Below are 18,166 nucleotides of genomic sequence, written 5' to 3'. Positions count from 1 at the left end.
TCTTCCTGTGCACATTAGTAAAAAGCTAAAAGAACTAAATCGTCAGTCTAGACTATTGCCCTGATATATAAATCTCCAATGTACTAGGAATTTTTTAAAAATTAGCTGGATTTCCTTGAATGCTGCAATGCTGCAGCAGAAAGTGCATTTTAGCAATGATCCCAAAATATGTTTAGCCTATTTTCACTTCAGGCAAATACTGTTTTCTTATAAGCGACCTGGAAGTTTACAGTGAGTAGTAAATCTTACCTGTACACATCAGTACTTAACCACATACTCTAGACTCCTCTCCCAACTCAAAATATTCTTAATTGTTTCAAAGAAATCCAAAAAGACAAGCACATGGCCCTTAAGTAAAGAAGGCTACAGGAACATATTACAGACAGCTCACAAGTGCTGTGGTACCACCAAAAGGTTTCAGGAAAGTTTCTGGATACAGACCCAAATGCAGGATTTAGGGTGGAGCAACAAACAGACAGCTAATCATTTTGTGAAGGTTTTAAATCAGAACAATTTATATTTAATCTTTTCAATAAAAAATGGCTTTGGTTTCCTAGTCAAGAGGGACAATAAAGAAGACTTATTTTCATAAAAAGCATGATGCTAATCAAGTCAATCTGCAGCAAACAAATGTATTTCTTGACTACCCTTATACTTCAGTTACCTTCACAAAAATAACCCCCATGACATAACTTTTTATCAACTAAAATTCAGGTATTTTTTCAGTAGAGTATTAGATTGTGATTTCTGAAGCATTTTCCACCCATTTTTCCAAGCAAGGCATCTGGTCCCACTGTTGTCAGTGATGCTTTGTCCATCTACAACCTATGGTTAACAGGTTTGGTTCACCCACACAGGTGGCCACATACAGCTCAGCAGCAATACAGTCAACCTTTTCATCATACAGGTGGGAAAACTCTCACAATAAATGAAAAATTTCTTAAAATACTCACTCATGCAATTTCCATCAGACTGTTGACCCAATCACCCAGTTGACCCAATAACACTCTATTTTTTCAAGAATAATAAATACATTTTAAAAAAACTGAAGTCCTTGAGTTAGAAACAAAGACATAACTTGGCTTCTCTTATCCATTCTGCTCTTTGATAACAGTCATAATATCTTTTGACTGATGGTACATTTACAGAACAGCCAACTGGTGGCTTCACAGTAACAAATAAGACTGCTATTCATTTAATTAACCCCCAGCACCATCTCAATAAATTCTAGAAAGCATCTCTGCATAGCTATGAATATCTAAATACTTTTTGAAAACTAGACCAAGGTTTTCAGGAGTGTGTAGAAGGACATTCAGAATATAATAATATATATATTATCCAAGTCCCTCAGCCAGGAACACAAATCACCAGATAGCTAAAGTCCAATTCCCCTTTGCTGAGAGTGTTAGCAGCAGTTTGCATCCCTCAGCCTGATTCAAGTCCTTAAAACAGAGCTCACAGAAAACATATGAAATTACTTCAAAGAAAATTAATACAATCAAGGTTACATAAAGAACAGAGCTGTCAAATAAAGTAGTCCCTTGTAAAGAAAGCATTTTCCCATGAATTACAAAGTTTTGGTACAGCAGCTAAAACAGTATAAGTTTTTAATAGTACACTAACAACAGAAAGCTCTCAATTCCAATTGCATTGTCAAAGTACATCTTAAAGACAATTTAAGCTTTAGGTTTGCATAATTTGTTTGGTTTTCTTAAAGCAGAGTGCACACAAAATGTTTGCAGCACTTTTGTTTGGGGATTATTTGAACAGTCTATTCTTGGGTAGCCGACTTGTAATGTTTCAATGTGCGTGCAGAAGGATCAGTAGCTTTAACCCATCTTGGCATCCAGTAGTGGGGCAGCCAGCTGCTCCGCCCTGAGTAGTGCTTTTCAAAGATCTGGCGGTAGTAATAACTTTCTTTTGTTTTAGGAGGATTGAAAGGATATTTCTCCGCTGCCTTCTCCAATAAAAGGTCATCAACCTACAGACATAAGCAAAACTCAAATTAAGCTGCAAATATCTTCAACTTTTTAAGACATACAAGGATTCACCAGCCACTAAACAGCCACAGTCTTGAAAAAAAAAAGTCTATTCTAGAGGCACAGGTTTGACAGGTCAAACCTTTGTCACAGGCTCACTTGATCTTTATGAATATGCAAACGTATTTCCAGTGCTGTTGGTATTTCTCTGCATGACATGTGAAGCCCATTTCTCTGGGTCACAACCACCTTTGTTAGTAAGATCACAGACTTCTTTCTTAACCTTCCTTTGTTGTGAAACAAGTGCAAAAACTTAAAGCAGTTGTTTTGCCATGTAAGTGGCTTCCTAGGTCGATTTTGTAGCTTGGGGAAGAGCTGGCTGTTATAATCAACACCAATAATCATGCTCTTAGCAACTGAAGACCTGGCATGCAGAGGCAAAGACACCTGCAGTTGCTAAGTTGGCTGAGAAAGGAAGGTTAAATAGTTGCACCAGTTGAGGCAATTTCAATGAGCAGCTTCTGCTGCCATTATGCTGTTTAACATTTCATGTCTGTGAAATAGATTTGCTGCTCCTACAGCAGTACAGGCACAGAATAAGCAGCAGAATACTGTTGTCTGACCCAACTACCTTCTTGCCTGAGGAAACAGAGAAAGAAAACAGGGAAGAAAGAGTTGGTGGTAGGACAGACAAGCTCCCATCCACAGGCTTGACTACAAGTATTTCCATGTAACAGAGCTCTGGTGTAAATAGGGTGTTACTCCTTCCTCTCCATTATTAAATTACGTCTGCACTCCAGAGAGGATTATCCTTTGTACAGGGTCAAAATATTGTAGGTCTTCACTGGTTAACAATTCAAGCAGAGGCTTTAAAAAGCAAAAAGGCTTAGCTAGGGATGGCTTTGAAAAACGAATGACGCAAACAAGAAAGTACATTATAAAATCATTATGTTGTTACTCAGCTGCAGAGTAAGTTCATGCAAGTGCCTTCAGCTGAAGCAGCTGCTTTGCCTGTAACCCAGAAATTGTGTTTGTTGATACACAATCTAATTTGCAATCCAGACACTTAAATGATGTTCATTTCCTTATACAGTCATTTCTGGCAGGGCCTAGCATTTCTTTGTAACTAGGATCACAAATGCCTGTAACCAACTCAGATATCTGGAAGAACATTGATTAAGCTTTAGCTTACTCCTCCATAGGGAAGCTCAAGTTAATTGTTATATCCAGATTTATTCTCTCAACTAAGCATGTGAGCTGCCTCCCACTGGCAACAATATCTAATACACCTAAGTGAGAAAGGATAAAGTGGTATGCTACCTGTTGATCAATATAGTCCTGAAGAATGGAAAACCAGGATTTCTTTACTGATGCTATACCATCACTGAAAGCTTCTTTGGGTCTCCAGAGAATTTCTTTGGGAAGTAAATTGGAATCTTCAAAGGACAATCTTAAAAGGTATTTCTCAATTCCATTCTGTTTGCAGAACAAAAAACAATGTCATGAGTCTCAGGAACTGCACTGCAAAGAAAAGGATTTAACACTTATGAAATAGTTTCCTTTCAGAAGTTTTGGTCAGAAAAGTGTTCCCATTAGCCCAACAATTCAGTAAAATATTTAAGAGCATGCTTGACTTTGAGTGGAGGACTTAACCATCAAATTCAGCAATCTGGTCATGCTTAGAACACATCTCAGTGAATTTTTAATTTACGCTTGGATCCAACCCCAGTTTTATGTACCTTTGGGATTCGCAGTTCTGCTGGCAGAGATAAATAATAAGAAGTAAACCGATGATCCAAAAATGGGACTCTCAGTTCAAGGCTAAGCAGGAGGAGTAAACAGAAAAGATACAGAATTAATCCAACAAGTCATCTACTTACAAATTCCACAGCAGCTAAGCTTTTCCTGTCTTTCACATAAACACCAGGTTTTCTGCTTTTACTTGGAAGAAGTTTCACTTGCATATTTACAGCTACCTAAATTTAATTCACCAATTTGTAAAGGTAGGTGTATAGTCTACACAGATTAAAAGACTACAATGTTTTATAATGCCATATGCTGGGCAGTTTATAGTGCCCTGAATTTTAGGATTTGCAACAACCATTGCAACATGTATGCAAAAGCACATTTTAAAAAATCCTCTTCTCAGAAAACTACTAAGTCACTCACTAGGATTTGCATCACCATTTGTAAACGTATCATAGAACCAAGCAAGGACTTCTGCTGTCATTTCTGAAATCCACATTTGTTTGTGTTTTCAAGAAACAACAAAAAAGCGCACTACAGCGGTAACACAAGTTCTCTCCTATACCAGTGGTATATATATATATACATACAAAGCCTTCCTGCTTTTTTATACCACAGCTTCTAAGGACATAGAAGGCAACGAATAAAATGACAGTAACTGCATCTTCAGCAGAAAGAACCCCTCTTAGTTGTGTCTGCTCAAGAGACATTATGCTGTCCAGCTTCACAAGTAAAAGATGTTATGCTGCATCCAACTAATTTCATTGTCTCTTTTGTTTCTACTCTGATAAAAAGCTTCAGCTATTTCAGGTAATACCCACCATATGAAAAAAACAAAACAACAATTGAACCCAATACTAAGTATTGAGTAATCAAATACTGAGGGCTCAGTTTTTCCATACACCAACAAGATATGCATTGCATGTCTTTCCTTACAGTTACTCTTGTTCCTAATTGATAATAGTAGTTTCCTCTCTACTCTTCATTCTTCTCCATTTTCTCCATAAATCTGGACTCATTAAATTCTGTTCTAATTTATCAATACAAGGGTTCCTTCTTCCTAACAGTGCTGTGCAGCAGTCCAAAGAAAAACAAAAGCAGCCAGCATGTGATATTAAACAGCCTTGAAAGTGTGGTGAAAATTTTCAGCACGAAAACAAATTATGAGGCAAATGGCAGGTCTCCTGCACTAGTAAAGAGAAACTTAAGAAAATTGTAAAAAGCTGGGCAAGTCATTTTGTGGCAGGCTCAATATACAACAAAAACTTCCCAACAGATTAAGTTTGCTTTGCCAAAGGCACCATTTTTTCTTACCTATAGATAGCTTTCCAATGTTATTCTTGGTTTAATTAATGCATTTCTTTTATATAAAATGCTTCTGTTTAGTAAAACAATACTATTGTCTACAGTCCTCAATTTGGAGATTCTTTAAGGCATCAGTTACACAATTGTATCCTAGTATCTCTTTGTTACAGTCAGCTACCTAATGCACATACTTTTTTCAGTATGTTGTTTTAGTTCTGATGGTCATCAGATTCAAGATTTCTCCTTGTCTAAACCTCCAAAGACCCCAAAGTCAAATACAACTTTGCCTTCTCTCCTTACCTCTGAATATTTTTATTTCTAATTCACTGCTTCTGTAAAGATCAGTACAGTCCTAGACAAAAAAATATTTCTGCTGGCAATACAGTGGGTCCTATAGTCACAGATCAGATTAAATTTGGCACTGTGCTTTACTGTTGCTCAAATTCCTTAAGGCTACAACTTCATGTTGGTATACAAATCCTCAAAAGTCTTTTCCTACCTAATCTTCTTTTGCTTTTAAATTATGAGTGCTCAGCATCCAAGAGAATATATTTTACCCATGTGCTGCAGTAGTTCTGTCTGCACGAAGTACATCAAACAGGTAGAGCTCCTTCAGAAGCCTCTCACTCTCTTCTGCAGCTTCCTCTGGAGATGGGGCCTGAAAAAAAACGTAGCATGGAGCACACAGGTGGAACATGGCTGTACTGAGGGAACCATTGCTGGCTGTCCTGCATTTGAATTGTAGTCATCACCAACAAATCTTAACACCAGGAAAAAACTACATACAAGAAATAACAATAATAATAATAAGGAATTGCTGAAGAAGAAAGCTATTTTTTAGGTGATTAAATCCCTTGGATTTTATGCCACCCCAGAAGAAAAACTCAACAAATATACAGTTATGATAACTCCCAAATATCACACCTTAAAATATCATAGATGCTCTGTTGAAAGCAGCTCAAGGGCATTCTGTATAGTGAATATATTTACCTTATGGAAATATATATATCCTTGTGTCAGCTCATCTGATCCCTCTCCTGAAAAAATGACCACACTGTCTGTTTTCTTCCGGATATATTTGGAGACAAGATACATACCTTAAAAAAAAGTATAAAGTTATTAAAGTACATCTACATACGTGATGCTATACAAAGCTAGTAGTTTAAAATTTAGCATTTCAGAAATTTGTCTCCTACACTACTTCCTTCTGTAGCAAAAAACTGACAAAGTAGCATTGACCATGCCATTGTTACTCAAAGACACCAACAGCCACACTAAGTTGGTCCTGCAAATACATCGAAACTGCGCATTTACATTTGGCCCTCAAAATATCAGAAAGATGTGTCTACTTGTGATCCTGGGAACACTGGAGGATTGCCCTAGGAACACAGAGAGGAGTTGTTCTGACTCAATTTGAAATTAAGTGCAACATTAATTCCAGCACAGTGCTGAAGAAACCTTCTAGCCTTGGGGAAAAGCAAAAGCTGCTGTTTAACTTTCCACCACTCTGAGTTGGACTGGATGAAGCCCTTTGTTCAATTTTTTTTTGTAAAGAGCTATTTATAAAACAGAACTATGCCTTCCACTGAATGCATCTTTCTGAATGGGATGCTTTTATAACAAAAGCATTACAAATCCAATGAAAAATATCTACTCCGTTATTATACTAAGCAGCAAATCACAAAGAAAAAATGACAGAAAAAAGTTTTAGTAAAATGCTATAATTTTTAAAGAAACGCATTCATTAATTCATATTGCTAAATCTCATCTTCATGGAGGAAATTCCACCCAGAGTGATCAGTTTCAAAAACTGAGTTGCTTATTTGGCTTCATAACTCTTTTACAACATCACAAGATTAATTGGGTAAAATGCTGTAGCTTGCATGACACAAAAGGTCCCATTGGATTAGGGGTTTTCCCCTCTTATCAGGCTGGCAGAGCTTTGTTACAAGCTGCTGATGACTCCCTCCACTTCCCAGAATCAAGTGTAGATTAAAAGAACCTGTTACTAAACGTAATTTACTAGAGGACAATAATAAATACTTCACATTAGTATCAAAATTATGCAAGGAAAGGGTAACTGTGATTTGCTGACATAATATTCAGCACCTCAGAAAACCTGTGAATTTCCCCTTTCCTCCAAGGTTCACAGTTACTAGAGCAGAAGAACAGACCTGCAGATCAAACATTTCTTCTTCATGTAACTATCGCTTTTCATCTCAAAGCTTCAAGAACAGTTCTTGACAGTTGCTTTGTGTAGTCAGGGACTTGTAAATAACTGCTTTTGCCTCATCTGTGTGGTATCACAGATAAGTCTAGGCAGAAGAACTTTGGAGTCCAAATCCCCAGATTCTGTGCCAGCAAAGGGATCTAGGAGATGATCATGTAAGTTTGCATAAAATTTTATTTGGGTGATATAAACCAAAGACAGCCATTAAAAATATCTTACCAATAGAAGCTCTTATTGTTGTTATGTCGTAGGTTTCCAATGAGAAGATAACCTCCTCTATTGCCTGAATTCCCTCTTCTGTATTAAGTATTACTTCATGATGTTCGCTGCCTATATGGGCTGCCACCTGTTTGCAAAAGGTCAAAATAATGCATCACTTTTCAACTAAAACATTTTATAAACATACATTGTGTTTAAAGCAAGCACATTCAGTGAAAGCACCATCTGTCTTCCACTACAATGAAAATTATGACATTAGGCCAAGAAAAGACATTACTTAGCAGACCTTTGACTTGCAATGGTATGTTCACCAGAGAGAACACAGTCTCCTTAATTACAGTGTTCAATCATGATTGCCACAGATCATCCAGCTGCTTGCCTAAAACATTAACAGAATCTGTAGAGGCTCTAAATATTCCAGATACCTGCCCTTAAGAGAAAAAGCAGCATAGAAGTCATGAAAGCCTGCATAGTACCCCAGATGCCAAACAGTTTGTACAAAATTGTTAATTCAGCAAATTGATAATTAACTTATAATACTTTACATATAGACAAATGCCTAAGTATTGGAACCATAACATGGTGACCTACCCTAAAACCCAGAGGCAGAACAGACAAGTCCAAAGTACTATCCTTTGGACAACGGTGTAAAGGGACTGTCATGAAAGTCTCCCAAATGCAAGAGAAAACAGGCAAGGTTCCAGTTGCCTCTTTGGTAAGATTAAGCAGCAAGTGTTGTACTAAATGATTTACTACAAACTGATTTACATCATAGCAATAAATGAATTTTCAGTGCCACTATTGATGCCATACCTTGAAGTTAGCATCATTAATATACACTGTTTAGCATTCAGTAGCTCAGACTAAACTGAAAGCAATGTTTAAGATACCTTTCTGGCAGCAAGTAAGTCAGGACTGTTCTCCATTCCAATTGCAAAGGTTTGTAAAGGATAATTGATGTTGATTTCCTTCATCAGTTTCAGAAGAACAGCTGCAACCAAGCTGGAATCTAAGCCCCCTGCCAACAAAACAAATTACCTGATTAGGTGTTTGAATGACATTTTGCTTCCCCCTTTAAGGAATCTAGAGACTGGAATCCTGTGAGTGGGCTTCATTTTTAAGCTGTGTGAATACAAGTTACTTCTCATACACATGCACATTTACCCCTGCTTAATAAAAGAATCAGGCAACTTTAGTGGAACATCTTCAGTAACAGTTTTTAGTATTTTTGGTGTCAGAAGCATCAGTGGAACTCCTTATTTAAGATAAACAGAAAGTATACTGAACACATTGCACCAGTAGAGAATATGCCCCTTCTCAACTCTGCTAAAATGGGATTTATTCTCCATTTTAAAGCCACTTCCTATATTCCTTTTACCTACACATTTGACAGTCAACTGATAGGACTATGGGTTTTCTTTTTGTTTGCTGTAACTAAAAGAACATAATTAAGTAAAAAAACCAGAATGCTTAGTGTAAGGGCTCGACTTTTCTTCAGTTGTTCTTTTTTTTTCCTACTCTTCTTTCTAGAGGAGAGTGAAAGGACTTGAACAGAGAGCAGAAAATAGAACCAAGAGATGCACAAGCTGCCTAAATGTACTCTAAGGATCCGCCTTCTTATTATCACAAGATAGTTCTGCTAATACTTGGCTAGTTCTACTTGCTGCTCTCCTACAAAGTACTGAGCAAAACACAGTGCCTGTTTGCCCACGTCTGCCTGCAGTTCTGACAAGCATGAGGCAAAACCCTCTTCTCTTTGTTTCCTATAGTCTCCATCTGTTTTTTCAGTGAAGTGCATTAGCATCAGTTCCCACCCTGATCCCCTTTATGGACATGCTATCTTGTAAAAAAAATATTTCCCATTGAAATTACATGCAAATTCTGAGAAAAGGAGAGCACAGAAAACAGAGTGCTCGGGATGCAAAATCAGGAAAATAAAACCCCAGGTTTCCACTGTGACATTGAAGAATTCCCTCTGTGATTAGAAACAAAAGCAATTCTCTGTGATGTTCCAAATATACTCAAAATTGTGAAGCAGTGAGATACTCTGGTATTATTTATACCAGCACAGGCATTCAGTTTTGCTACTTCCTACATGTGCATCTGAGGAGCTGCTGATTGCCTTCTAATTTGATGTTTGAAGTTTGGGGGTTTTTTTTTATTGATTTTTTTACTGAAACTGAGATCTTCCAACTCTATGTATCTTCCCATTTAATTTACCTTCTTCCTACTTTTTATGATTGCATAGTAAAGAAATGGTCCAGCAGTATCTCCTGGTCAGTTCTCTCTCATTCAGATGCACATTTAATAGGGTTCATGACAAATAAGCGTAATTACTGTTGCTCAGTGAATGGATGAAAAGCATTCCAGAACTCTAACCCCAAGTACCAAGAGCCACACAAACACAAGAAATAAGGTGCCAAACCCATGATTTCAGAGTCTTAGCTCTGTAAAGTACCTCTGTTACACTGAACCATCAGATCACAACAGTGGTCAGCTAAGTGTGTGAACAACTTGCTGTACCACAAGCTGTTACCTTATCTGCAAAAGAGTGTAGCAAATAATTTTGGTCCAGGTGGTCTCCTGTAATACGGTAAATTAAGGAAGTTTAGGATGGAGACTAAAGCAAAGGTAGCAAGTAAGAATTCTCCTGCTTCTGAAACAAGGCTTTCTTCTAGGTTCAATCTGAGCAAAGTGAATGTAATAATTACATTTTCTTTTTAGACCAACCTAAGCATAAATTTCATGTATTTAAGAATACATTGAATGATTTTCAATAGGAATACTATATTTATTTGTCTTATTTAAAAATACTCAGTGTCTCAAAAAGCCAAAATCCCAGCCCAGAGTAACATTTAAAACCATAAGACTTTCAAGATACTTGTAAACTGGAAAACTTTATTCCAAACTAAGAAGTTCTCTGTTGCCTGTTCTAAAAAGCAAATGAAGATTCAGATCACTCCAGGTACATTGCAGCAGAACAGCCAAGATACTTTCCTTTAACTAGTAGAGGATGGGCAAAAGAGAGAAGGTGAAGAATCACTGTGCTGCTTACCAGACAGAAGACAACCAATCCTTCTGTGAGCCATCAAACGTTTTCTAACAGCATTCTCAAAGAGAAGACGGATGTTGCTTTTCACAGTTTCAAGGTCAAAACCTGCTCAGAAAAAAGGAAAAGAGAAGGGTAAAAAATGTCCAAAAAGTGTTACTTAGACTCTGGATGATGTTAATTAGGAAACAAAGATATTTGTCTGAATCTCCTTTGATAACAAAGACACTCAAGTCCATTCTTTGTACATGGCCACCTACAAAAACGATTCTAAAATCCCTACATTTTAAAGATTCTTACAGGTTGCTTTTTTTCTTAAATGGTACTTTTTTAAACCAATCAATGCAAATTTTGCATTCAAAGATTATGAATTTTTCATTTTTAAATCAAAGTAGCAAAATCTTTGTTGTACTACCTGAAGGCAGAGCTTCCACTGTATCACATGCAACATGGAGTGGTTCATCTTTACAGCTATGAAATTTTACTAATTCCACTGATGCAACCTTGCCAGAGGGCTTTAAGTCCAACACTTCATAATGACCCGGAAGAAATGGTTCCACTTTAGAACATAAGGATGTTGAATGCTTTAAGTTGATGAGTCCTACATATAAAATGGGAAAACAAAAAAAAAGTCAGAGTTTTTGACTTAAAATGGTTAAGTTATACCTCAACAGCCTCTCTACTAAAACTATATACAAATATTTTCTCCGGATCCTAAATCTGATATTAAAAATTATTCTTTTCAGTCAGCATCAGTCCTGGCCAGAGCATGATTCTGCTTCTGGCAAGGATGTACTCATAGATCTGAGCCATCTCAAGCTGAGGCAGATAACAGAGAAAGCAAACCAGCAAGTTCTACTAATTGGCAAGTAGCAGTTTATCCATATGAGCACTAGGAAGAGTGCTTTTCTAACTGACTCTATTAAGACCAGGTCAAAGTAGAATATGCTTAGGAGAATTTGAATGACAATTATTAATTAATTCTGTGTTTAAAATTAAGTGTAGTCAAGCTAATAAGGGGTTTGCAATAAAACAACATGTAATAGTGACAGGTAGTGACAATGACATCAGATAGTGATTGCTTAATTGACATATATTTAGTGATTTCAAACCTCATCAGTTCCAGACTGATCTACTCCACTGCTATTGAATGCCAGGTGTAACACTTGAAGCCAAACCTCATTTCCATTCCCCATGTGAAAGAGGATGTTTTGCACCTGCTGGTCACCTGGATTCCCCTTGAGGACATCCTCAAAAGGGACACTGACTTGCTGTTAGAGAGACACTGGTAATTCACTGATTGTTATAGGACACAGTCTCCAAAACATTCAATTCCCTTCTTCCTTCACAAGCAACAGAAATGGTGCAGCTCTTAGTATTACTAGTTAGTATTACTAGCCATTAGTATTACTATATAGTACTACTAGAAGAGTCAACCTACACTGGAGTCTGATAATAAAATAGATACACAATAAATGGGAGAGAAATAATAATGAAAATCAATTTTAGCCAAAGTGCATTTTAGGCAATAAACACCCTTTTGACACTGTTTGGATTTGTTTATGATAGTGCCAAGACTAGAGATGATTACTTTAAAAGAGAGAGCAGTGTCAGCTCAAAGAAAAAAATCATCATCAAATAAAATATGTGATTCTGGGAAATTACCCTATGCTGCAGTAAATTTCAGTAGCATTTCAAATCTCCTGCCTTTTACAGATTATCAGTTCCTGTGGTATAATTACCTAGTTCACTACATAACACCAAGACCAAAGTCTAATAGAATAGACTTATGCTACAATAAATTATAAGTCAATAGACTATATTTAACTTTGGCCTAACATAAAACATCTTGAGTTCAATACTGCTATGACTCCAGGACAGAAAAAATTCTAGTTAAATAAGCAAGTTATTTTAGAGATATTAAGGACAGTCAAACATCTTGGATGCTTTTATTTTAATGTTTTTTTTCTTAAATGGTACTTTTTTAAGTAGTTCTTTTCTTTTCTTTTATAAGTAAAAGTTCTTTTCTTTTATAAGTAGTTCTTATATTACTAAATATAGTAATTAATATATAATATTAAGTATAAGTAATAAGTATAAGTAGTTCTTATATTACTAAATACAGCTCATATATTACTGAACTTAACAGTTCATTTTCTCTTCACACTAAGAAGAAAAGCCCAACAAAGAAACTTGTATCCAACAGAAATACCTAAGATTATTTAGGCACTAAACACAGGTGGCTTTACCTTTTGCCTCGGAACAGACACCCAAAAATCCATCATCAGTCAGCACCTTAAACAGTGGTCTGACTCCATAGGTATCTCTTGCCAGAAATACTTTTCTGTTTGCAGTGTCCAGAAGGATGAAAGCAAATACACCATCTAGCATGGATGCTGTTTGTTCTATTCCTCCTCTATTGTACAAATGAAGGATAACCTCACCATCCACTAATGTTTGATAGTCAAATCCAAACTGCTTCTGCAACTAAGAAAAAATATAAAGAAAAACATAAATAAGCATTTGCAAACATTGGCTGCTTAGTAATTGTTTCATAAGAACAATCTAGTATAAAATTACAGTTTAAAAGTTATATAAATATTTCTGCCAAAGAAGGAAACAATACTTTTGTGTTCAAAGCTGTAATGGGCTTGTGTGGCCAGGCTTTAGTAGTGAATGGATTACAAGGGTGGCCTCTGTGAGAAGCTGCCAGAAGATTTCCCCACATCTGACAAAGTCAGGTGGCTCCAGGATAGACCCATCACTGGCCAAGGCCAAGTCAATCAGGAACGACAGTAATGCTTCTGTGGTAACGTATTTAAGACAAGTTATTGTGCAGATGTAAATGCAGACAGAGAAGAGTGGGGCAAGAATATGTGGAGAGGAGCAGGCCTGCAGACACCAGGGTCTGTGGAGAAGGAAGGACAGCAGCTCCAGGTGCCCGAGCTGGATTGCCCTGCAGCCCATGGTGTAGTCCATGGTGAAGCAGCTATGTCCCACAGCCTCTGAAGGATCATGGGGATGCAGAGATCCACCCACAGCCCATGGAGGAACTCACACTGGAGCAGGTGGATGCCTGAGAGGAGGCTGTGAACCCTGTGAGAGACCCATGCTGGAACAGGCTCCTGGCAGGGACCTGCAGACCTGTGCAGAGGAACCCATGCTGGAGCAGGTCTCCTGGCAGGACTTGTCACCCTGTGTGGGACCCAACCTGGAGCAGCCTGTGCCTGAAGGAAAGCACCCTGTGGATGAGTGACCCACTCTGGAGCAGTCTGTGAAGAACTGTTGCTGTGGGACAGACTCATGCTTGAGTAGTTTGTGGAGGACTGCCTCCCATGGGAGGGATCCCACACTGGAGCAGAGGAAGAAATCTCCTTCAACAGTGACAGGAACATGTGATAAACTGACCATAACCCCCATTTCCTGTTTCCCTGCTGGGGAGAAGATAGAGCTCAGGTAGGAGGAAATGGTAGAGGGAAGGTTTCTTTTTTCAAGGCCTATTTTACTTCTCATCACCCCACTCTGATTTTTTGGTAATAAATTCAATTTAATTTAATTTCTCCAAGTGTTTTACCCATGACAATATTTGGTGAGTGATCTCCCCCAGTCCTTAGCTCATAAAACTTTAGTTGTACTTTCTCTCCCCTATCCACTTGTTGGAGGGAAGCTTTGGTGGGTGCCTGGCATCCAGCCAGGGGCAAGGGCAACCCACTACAAAAATTTTACCCAGGATCATCTCTTTGGCAATGAGACTGACAATGCAATCTTAAGCAATTTATGTTAAGGCAAGTTTTCAGGGATACACTTCTGTCTGAGGATGTCAAACTGCAAATCCATGACCCTGGTCTTCAGAAGCATTAGCCAGCCACTGTGTAAAAAAAACACCAGACAACTCAAAACACATAGACATGTGCAACATCTCTGCAGAGTAAAGTTCTTTGGAAATAATCTTTGGTTTATTTATACAGTCACTGTAATTCCTCAGCTTTTTTTATGCAAAGAATTTCCTTCTGCTTTATCTTCCTCCTTTCTTCAAACTAGCCCTTTCACTCTGCCTGTGCATATAAAATGGGGGAGGAAGAAATTAGCTGTCAGACTTAAGTCAGACCAAATATTCTTCATGTTCTTCTGGTGCTACTCTTAAAAGTCCTTTTGATACATACAGGGAAAGGTAGGGGTTTCACTAAAACTCTGACACACCAAAAAAAGCCACTAAACCAATGCTTTAACATTTTAAGTTCTTTGGTTTTAATTGTTACTTACGGGGCAGCCTTAGATCAAATTGAGTCAATGTTAAAGTAAGTAAGTCACTGCCCTGAGGACCTGTTTTGCCAACGATCCTTTCTTAGGTAGGTTTCAGCCACAAGCTTGAACAAAAAAACTCATTATAAAGAAAGGGGGTACATAATGTAGTGGCAACAACCAAACAAATTCCTGTAGATGGTAATGCAAGTGTTGCACAATTAAGGTCCCCTCAGGACTGTGCGTAGCATGACTGAGAGTAATTCCTACTGCTTTCAACAGCAGAAAAACCACAGTGCAAAACACTGCAAGTAATACAGACTGTTGGTACAATACATTTCATATGTACTGCAGGACACAGTCTCACTCTTCAAACAGAAAGATACTTGAAGACTGGGAAAAAAAAAAATTAAATCTCCTGCCTATTCAGTCAAATTCCCAGTAACATTACTGATGTTACTGATGTGACTGGCAGCAAGCAGCCTGACTGGACTTAAAAAAATGTGATATTAGAAATGTTATAATATCTCAGATTATTCATAGGTTTCTGATTCTACCACACCAAGTATGTAACATATTTTACACATTCATTCAGAAAGAATCAGAACCAGACACAGTTTTAAGCTGCTTTAGACATTAAATTTGGATGATCTGAATCATCTCGCCACTAACAGTCAGCATGGACATCTCACCACAGGAACTGGCGAGCACTGACGGTATTTAGCAGCAGTATCACATCCATCAGGGACATTTAGGAAGCTTAGAAACTAAATAAGAGTTGCTACTTGTTTTGTGCCTAAGAGACTTATGTGGCTCTCAAAAACCCCACAAAAAAACCTGACTTCTGCTGCAGACACCTAAGGACTTCTATGGCATACTGAAAACACCTCCCTAAGGCGTATTGCTTTTATGTAAGATGCATGCTTATAGTGATGCACAGTATGCATGCTTCTATGTAAGCATGCATACTATGCATCACTATATCTTAAGTGACACATCCCATCTAGATTGAGATGCAATAATAAAAATGCAATACCCAACAGCTGGGGACAATAATGACCCAAAACCATTGAAGAGCAAGACAGTCTAAAAGCATTTGTATTACAAAGAGAGAAGAAGGGGAGAAAAAGGCTTGGAATTCCTCTCCCCATGAGATAATGAAGAATGTGTCTTAACTGTCAACTGAACAAACCTGAAGGTGAAAATATTTATTGCCCTTCTCATCAATTAAAAAAGTGATTTTTTCGGTATTAAAGATTAAGTATGTTGCAAATTAAGCTACCAGATTCACAGTTCATTGAAATAATTTAGTTCCTTTTAAATACTAGTTCTTTGTTAACTTTCACATTTTTTTCCAACATTCCAGTCCAACACATTTTAAAGATGCCCTGAATATCCACTAGCCTTGAAATAGCAAAAAAAAAAAAAAAATATTTTTTAAAAATCATCGTGTATACAACACTTACCTGTTTGAAATTGTAGATTTCTCCATTGTAACACAGCCACAGGTATGGGAATTTCTTCACCCGGATAGGCTGCATACCATATAACTGATCAACAACTGCCAGGCGGTGGAAACCAAAACAACAGTTGGTGAAACCATTGACGTTCTCAAAACGAAATGCATCAGGACCTCTGTGTGCTATCTTCATGGCACTTAGACACTGCACAGAAAGGCATTCATCGCTCCCAAACAGGGCCCAGATACCACACATTGTGAGGCTCTTGCTCTACCTGCCTGTGGAGAACCTGTTCAACAGAGACATGAACACTGTGAGCAAGAGCTGACACTTTATGTTGGGTCTGCCTGAGGGGGAGTTCATCTTCCCTTCAGTAGCCCTCGTAGTGCTGTGTTTTGTGCTGGTATCACAGCAGTGTTTTGGCTACTGCTGACCAGTGCTCACACAGCACCAATGCAACCCAACCTTTCCCCCCTACCAGAAGGCTGGGAGCAGGCAAGAAATGAGGAAGGCTATGTAGCCAGGACAGCCGACCTAAACTATCCAAAGGTATATTCCATATCTGATATCTGCCCAGATAAAAAATATAAGAGAAATGAGGATAAAGACAAAGCAACTACTACATGTGCTGAAGTCCTGCTTCCCAGGAGGTGGTGGACATTGCTAGCTGACGGAAATAAGAGAATAAAATTTTTGTTTTTTCCTTTTGCTTGTGCATGATCTTAACCTTTCCTTAAAAGTACACTGCCTTTATCTCAACCCATAAGGTTTTTTAATTTTTCATCATATTTTCTTGCCCCTCACTCCATCCTGCTGAAGAGGGGAGCGATAGAGTGCCTTGGCGAGCACCTGACATCCAGCCAAGCTCAACCCACCACACACCTAAAGAACACAGATAACAGACATAAGCTATTAATCACTCAGCTGCCAAGAGGCCTGGTAAAAATTATAGCAGACTTTACTAACATTAAGTAAAACCTGGCTTGCTCAAAGTATGATTAGCAAATTTTAGCCAGCAAGAAATTAAGTTTTACCTTTAGATACAGCAAGGCTGTCTATGATAATTTCTTTTTTTTTTTCTATAGACGACAAATAGAACAAATCATTACTGGTCACAGAGTGCAATATGTTGAAGTAACATCATCTGAGCAGAAACAGTAAACATCTTTTCAATTTGACCTTTACATTCAAAAGGGGTTTATGACAAAGAGGGAGTCTCTTTAGCAAGGACAGGACAAGGGGGAACCGCTTCGAACCCAAGGAGCATTGGATGGAGTTCCTCAGCAGCAGCGTGGCAGGCCCAGATGGCCAAGGTGCGGAGGGAGCAATGCTTCTGCTCTCGCTGAAGCTGGGGACCTCCAGATCAAGTGGAGACATCAGCCCAACGCGGCCATCAGGGTTAAGGTTCGGAGCCACAAAGCCTACAGCTACGGGGACACTGGGGATGTAAAAGGCGTGCCGAGGGGAGCACGGCGCTGCAACAACCCTGCTCCCCCTCCAACATCTGTCCCATCTGGACATGCGATGGCGCTGCGGACCTCAGCCTCAGCACATGCAGCTGGGCTTTGCCACCATCTGGAGCGTCCTCCCGGTAACCCGCGGTCCCCGGGGAAAGCTCTCTCCGCACACACCCGCTCCCCTCGGGCCCTTCCACGCGGCCGCCCCTTCCTCCGGCGGCCGCCGCACATGCCGGGCCCGCCGCTCCCCCGCCAACCGGCGGCAGGAGGCCGAGCACCGCGGCAGCTCCCCCGGCCGGCCCTGCCCGGCGCAGCCCCGCTGCCCCGGGCCGCCCCCGCCCCGCTGCCTCACCCGCTGCTGGCCGCCGGCGCACGGAGAGCCGCCGTCCGCGCCGGGGGATGAGGGGGCGGCTCCCGCCGGCTGCGGCCCCGCCCTGCCGCCAGCTGCTGGTGAAACACACCGCGAAGTTTCATCATGC

General features: G+C 39.1%; 1 protein-coding gene across 1 annotated transcript; it reads right to left on the bottom strand.

The window, feature by feature from the left end:
• Positions 1-486: 486 nt before the first annotated feature.
• ASNS (asparagine synthetase (glutamine-hydrolyzing)) lies at positions 487-18,166 on the bottom strand. The gene is made up of 12 exons (XM_005518823.3): positions 18,040-18,166; positions 16,237-16,519; positions 12,778-13,015; positions 10,944-11,129; positions 10,535-10,636; positions 8,370-8,497; positions 7,480-7,606; positions 6,021-6,127; positions 5,588-5,688; positions 3,719-3,800; positions 3,300-3,455; positions 487-1,981 (listed from the first exon to the last, which is right to left on the bottom strand). The coding sequence occupies exons 2-12, from the start codon at positions 16,483-16,485 to the stop codon at positions 1,772-1,774; spliced, it is 1,686 nt and encodes a 561-aa protein (XP_005518880.1). The 5' UTR covers positions 16,486-16,519; positions 18,040-18,166; the 3' UTR covers positions 487-1,771.

Source organism: Pseudopodoces humilis, chromosome 1 (assembly GCF_049639895.1).
Source record: "Pseudopodoces humilis isolate 2021_Gansu_Grassland_sample_001 chromosome 1, ASM4963989v1, whole genome shotgun sequence".
NCBI classification, from domain to species: Eukaryota; Metazoa; Chordata; class Aves; order Passeriformes; family Paridae; genus Pseudopodoces; species Pseudopodoces humilis.
Note: the sequence above shows the minus strand (reverse complement) of the source record. Positions and strands in the feature narration are given on the sequence as shown.

Excerpts from the sequence above, each read along its gene's own strand:
- ASNS (XM_005518823.3), bottom strand. The coding sequence starts at position 16,485 with ATGTGTGGTATCTGGGCCCTGTTTGGGAGCGATGAATGCCTTTCTGTG. Across the intron at positions 11,130-12,777 it reads TGTCTGTTCCGAGGCAAAAG|GACTCATCAACTTAAAGCAT; the intron begins GTAAAGCCACCT and ends TTTTATATGTAG. Across the intron at positions 7,607-8,369 it reads ACTTACTTGCTGCCAGAAAG|GTGGCAGCCCATATAGGCAG; the intron begins GTATCTTAAACA and ends TTTTGCAAACAG.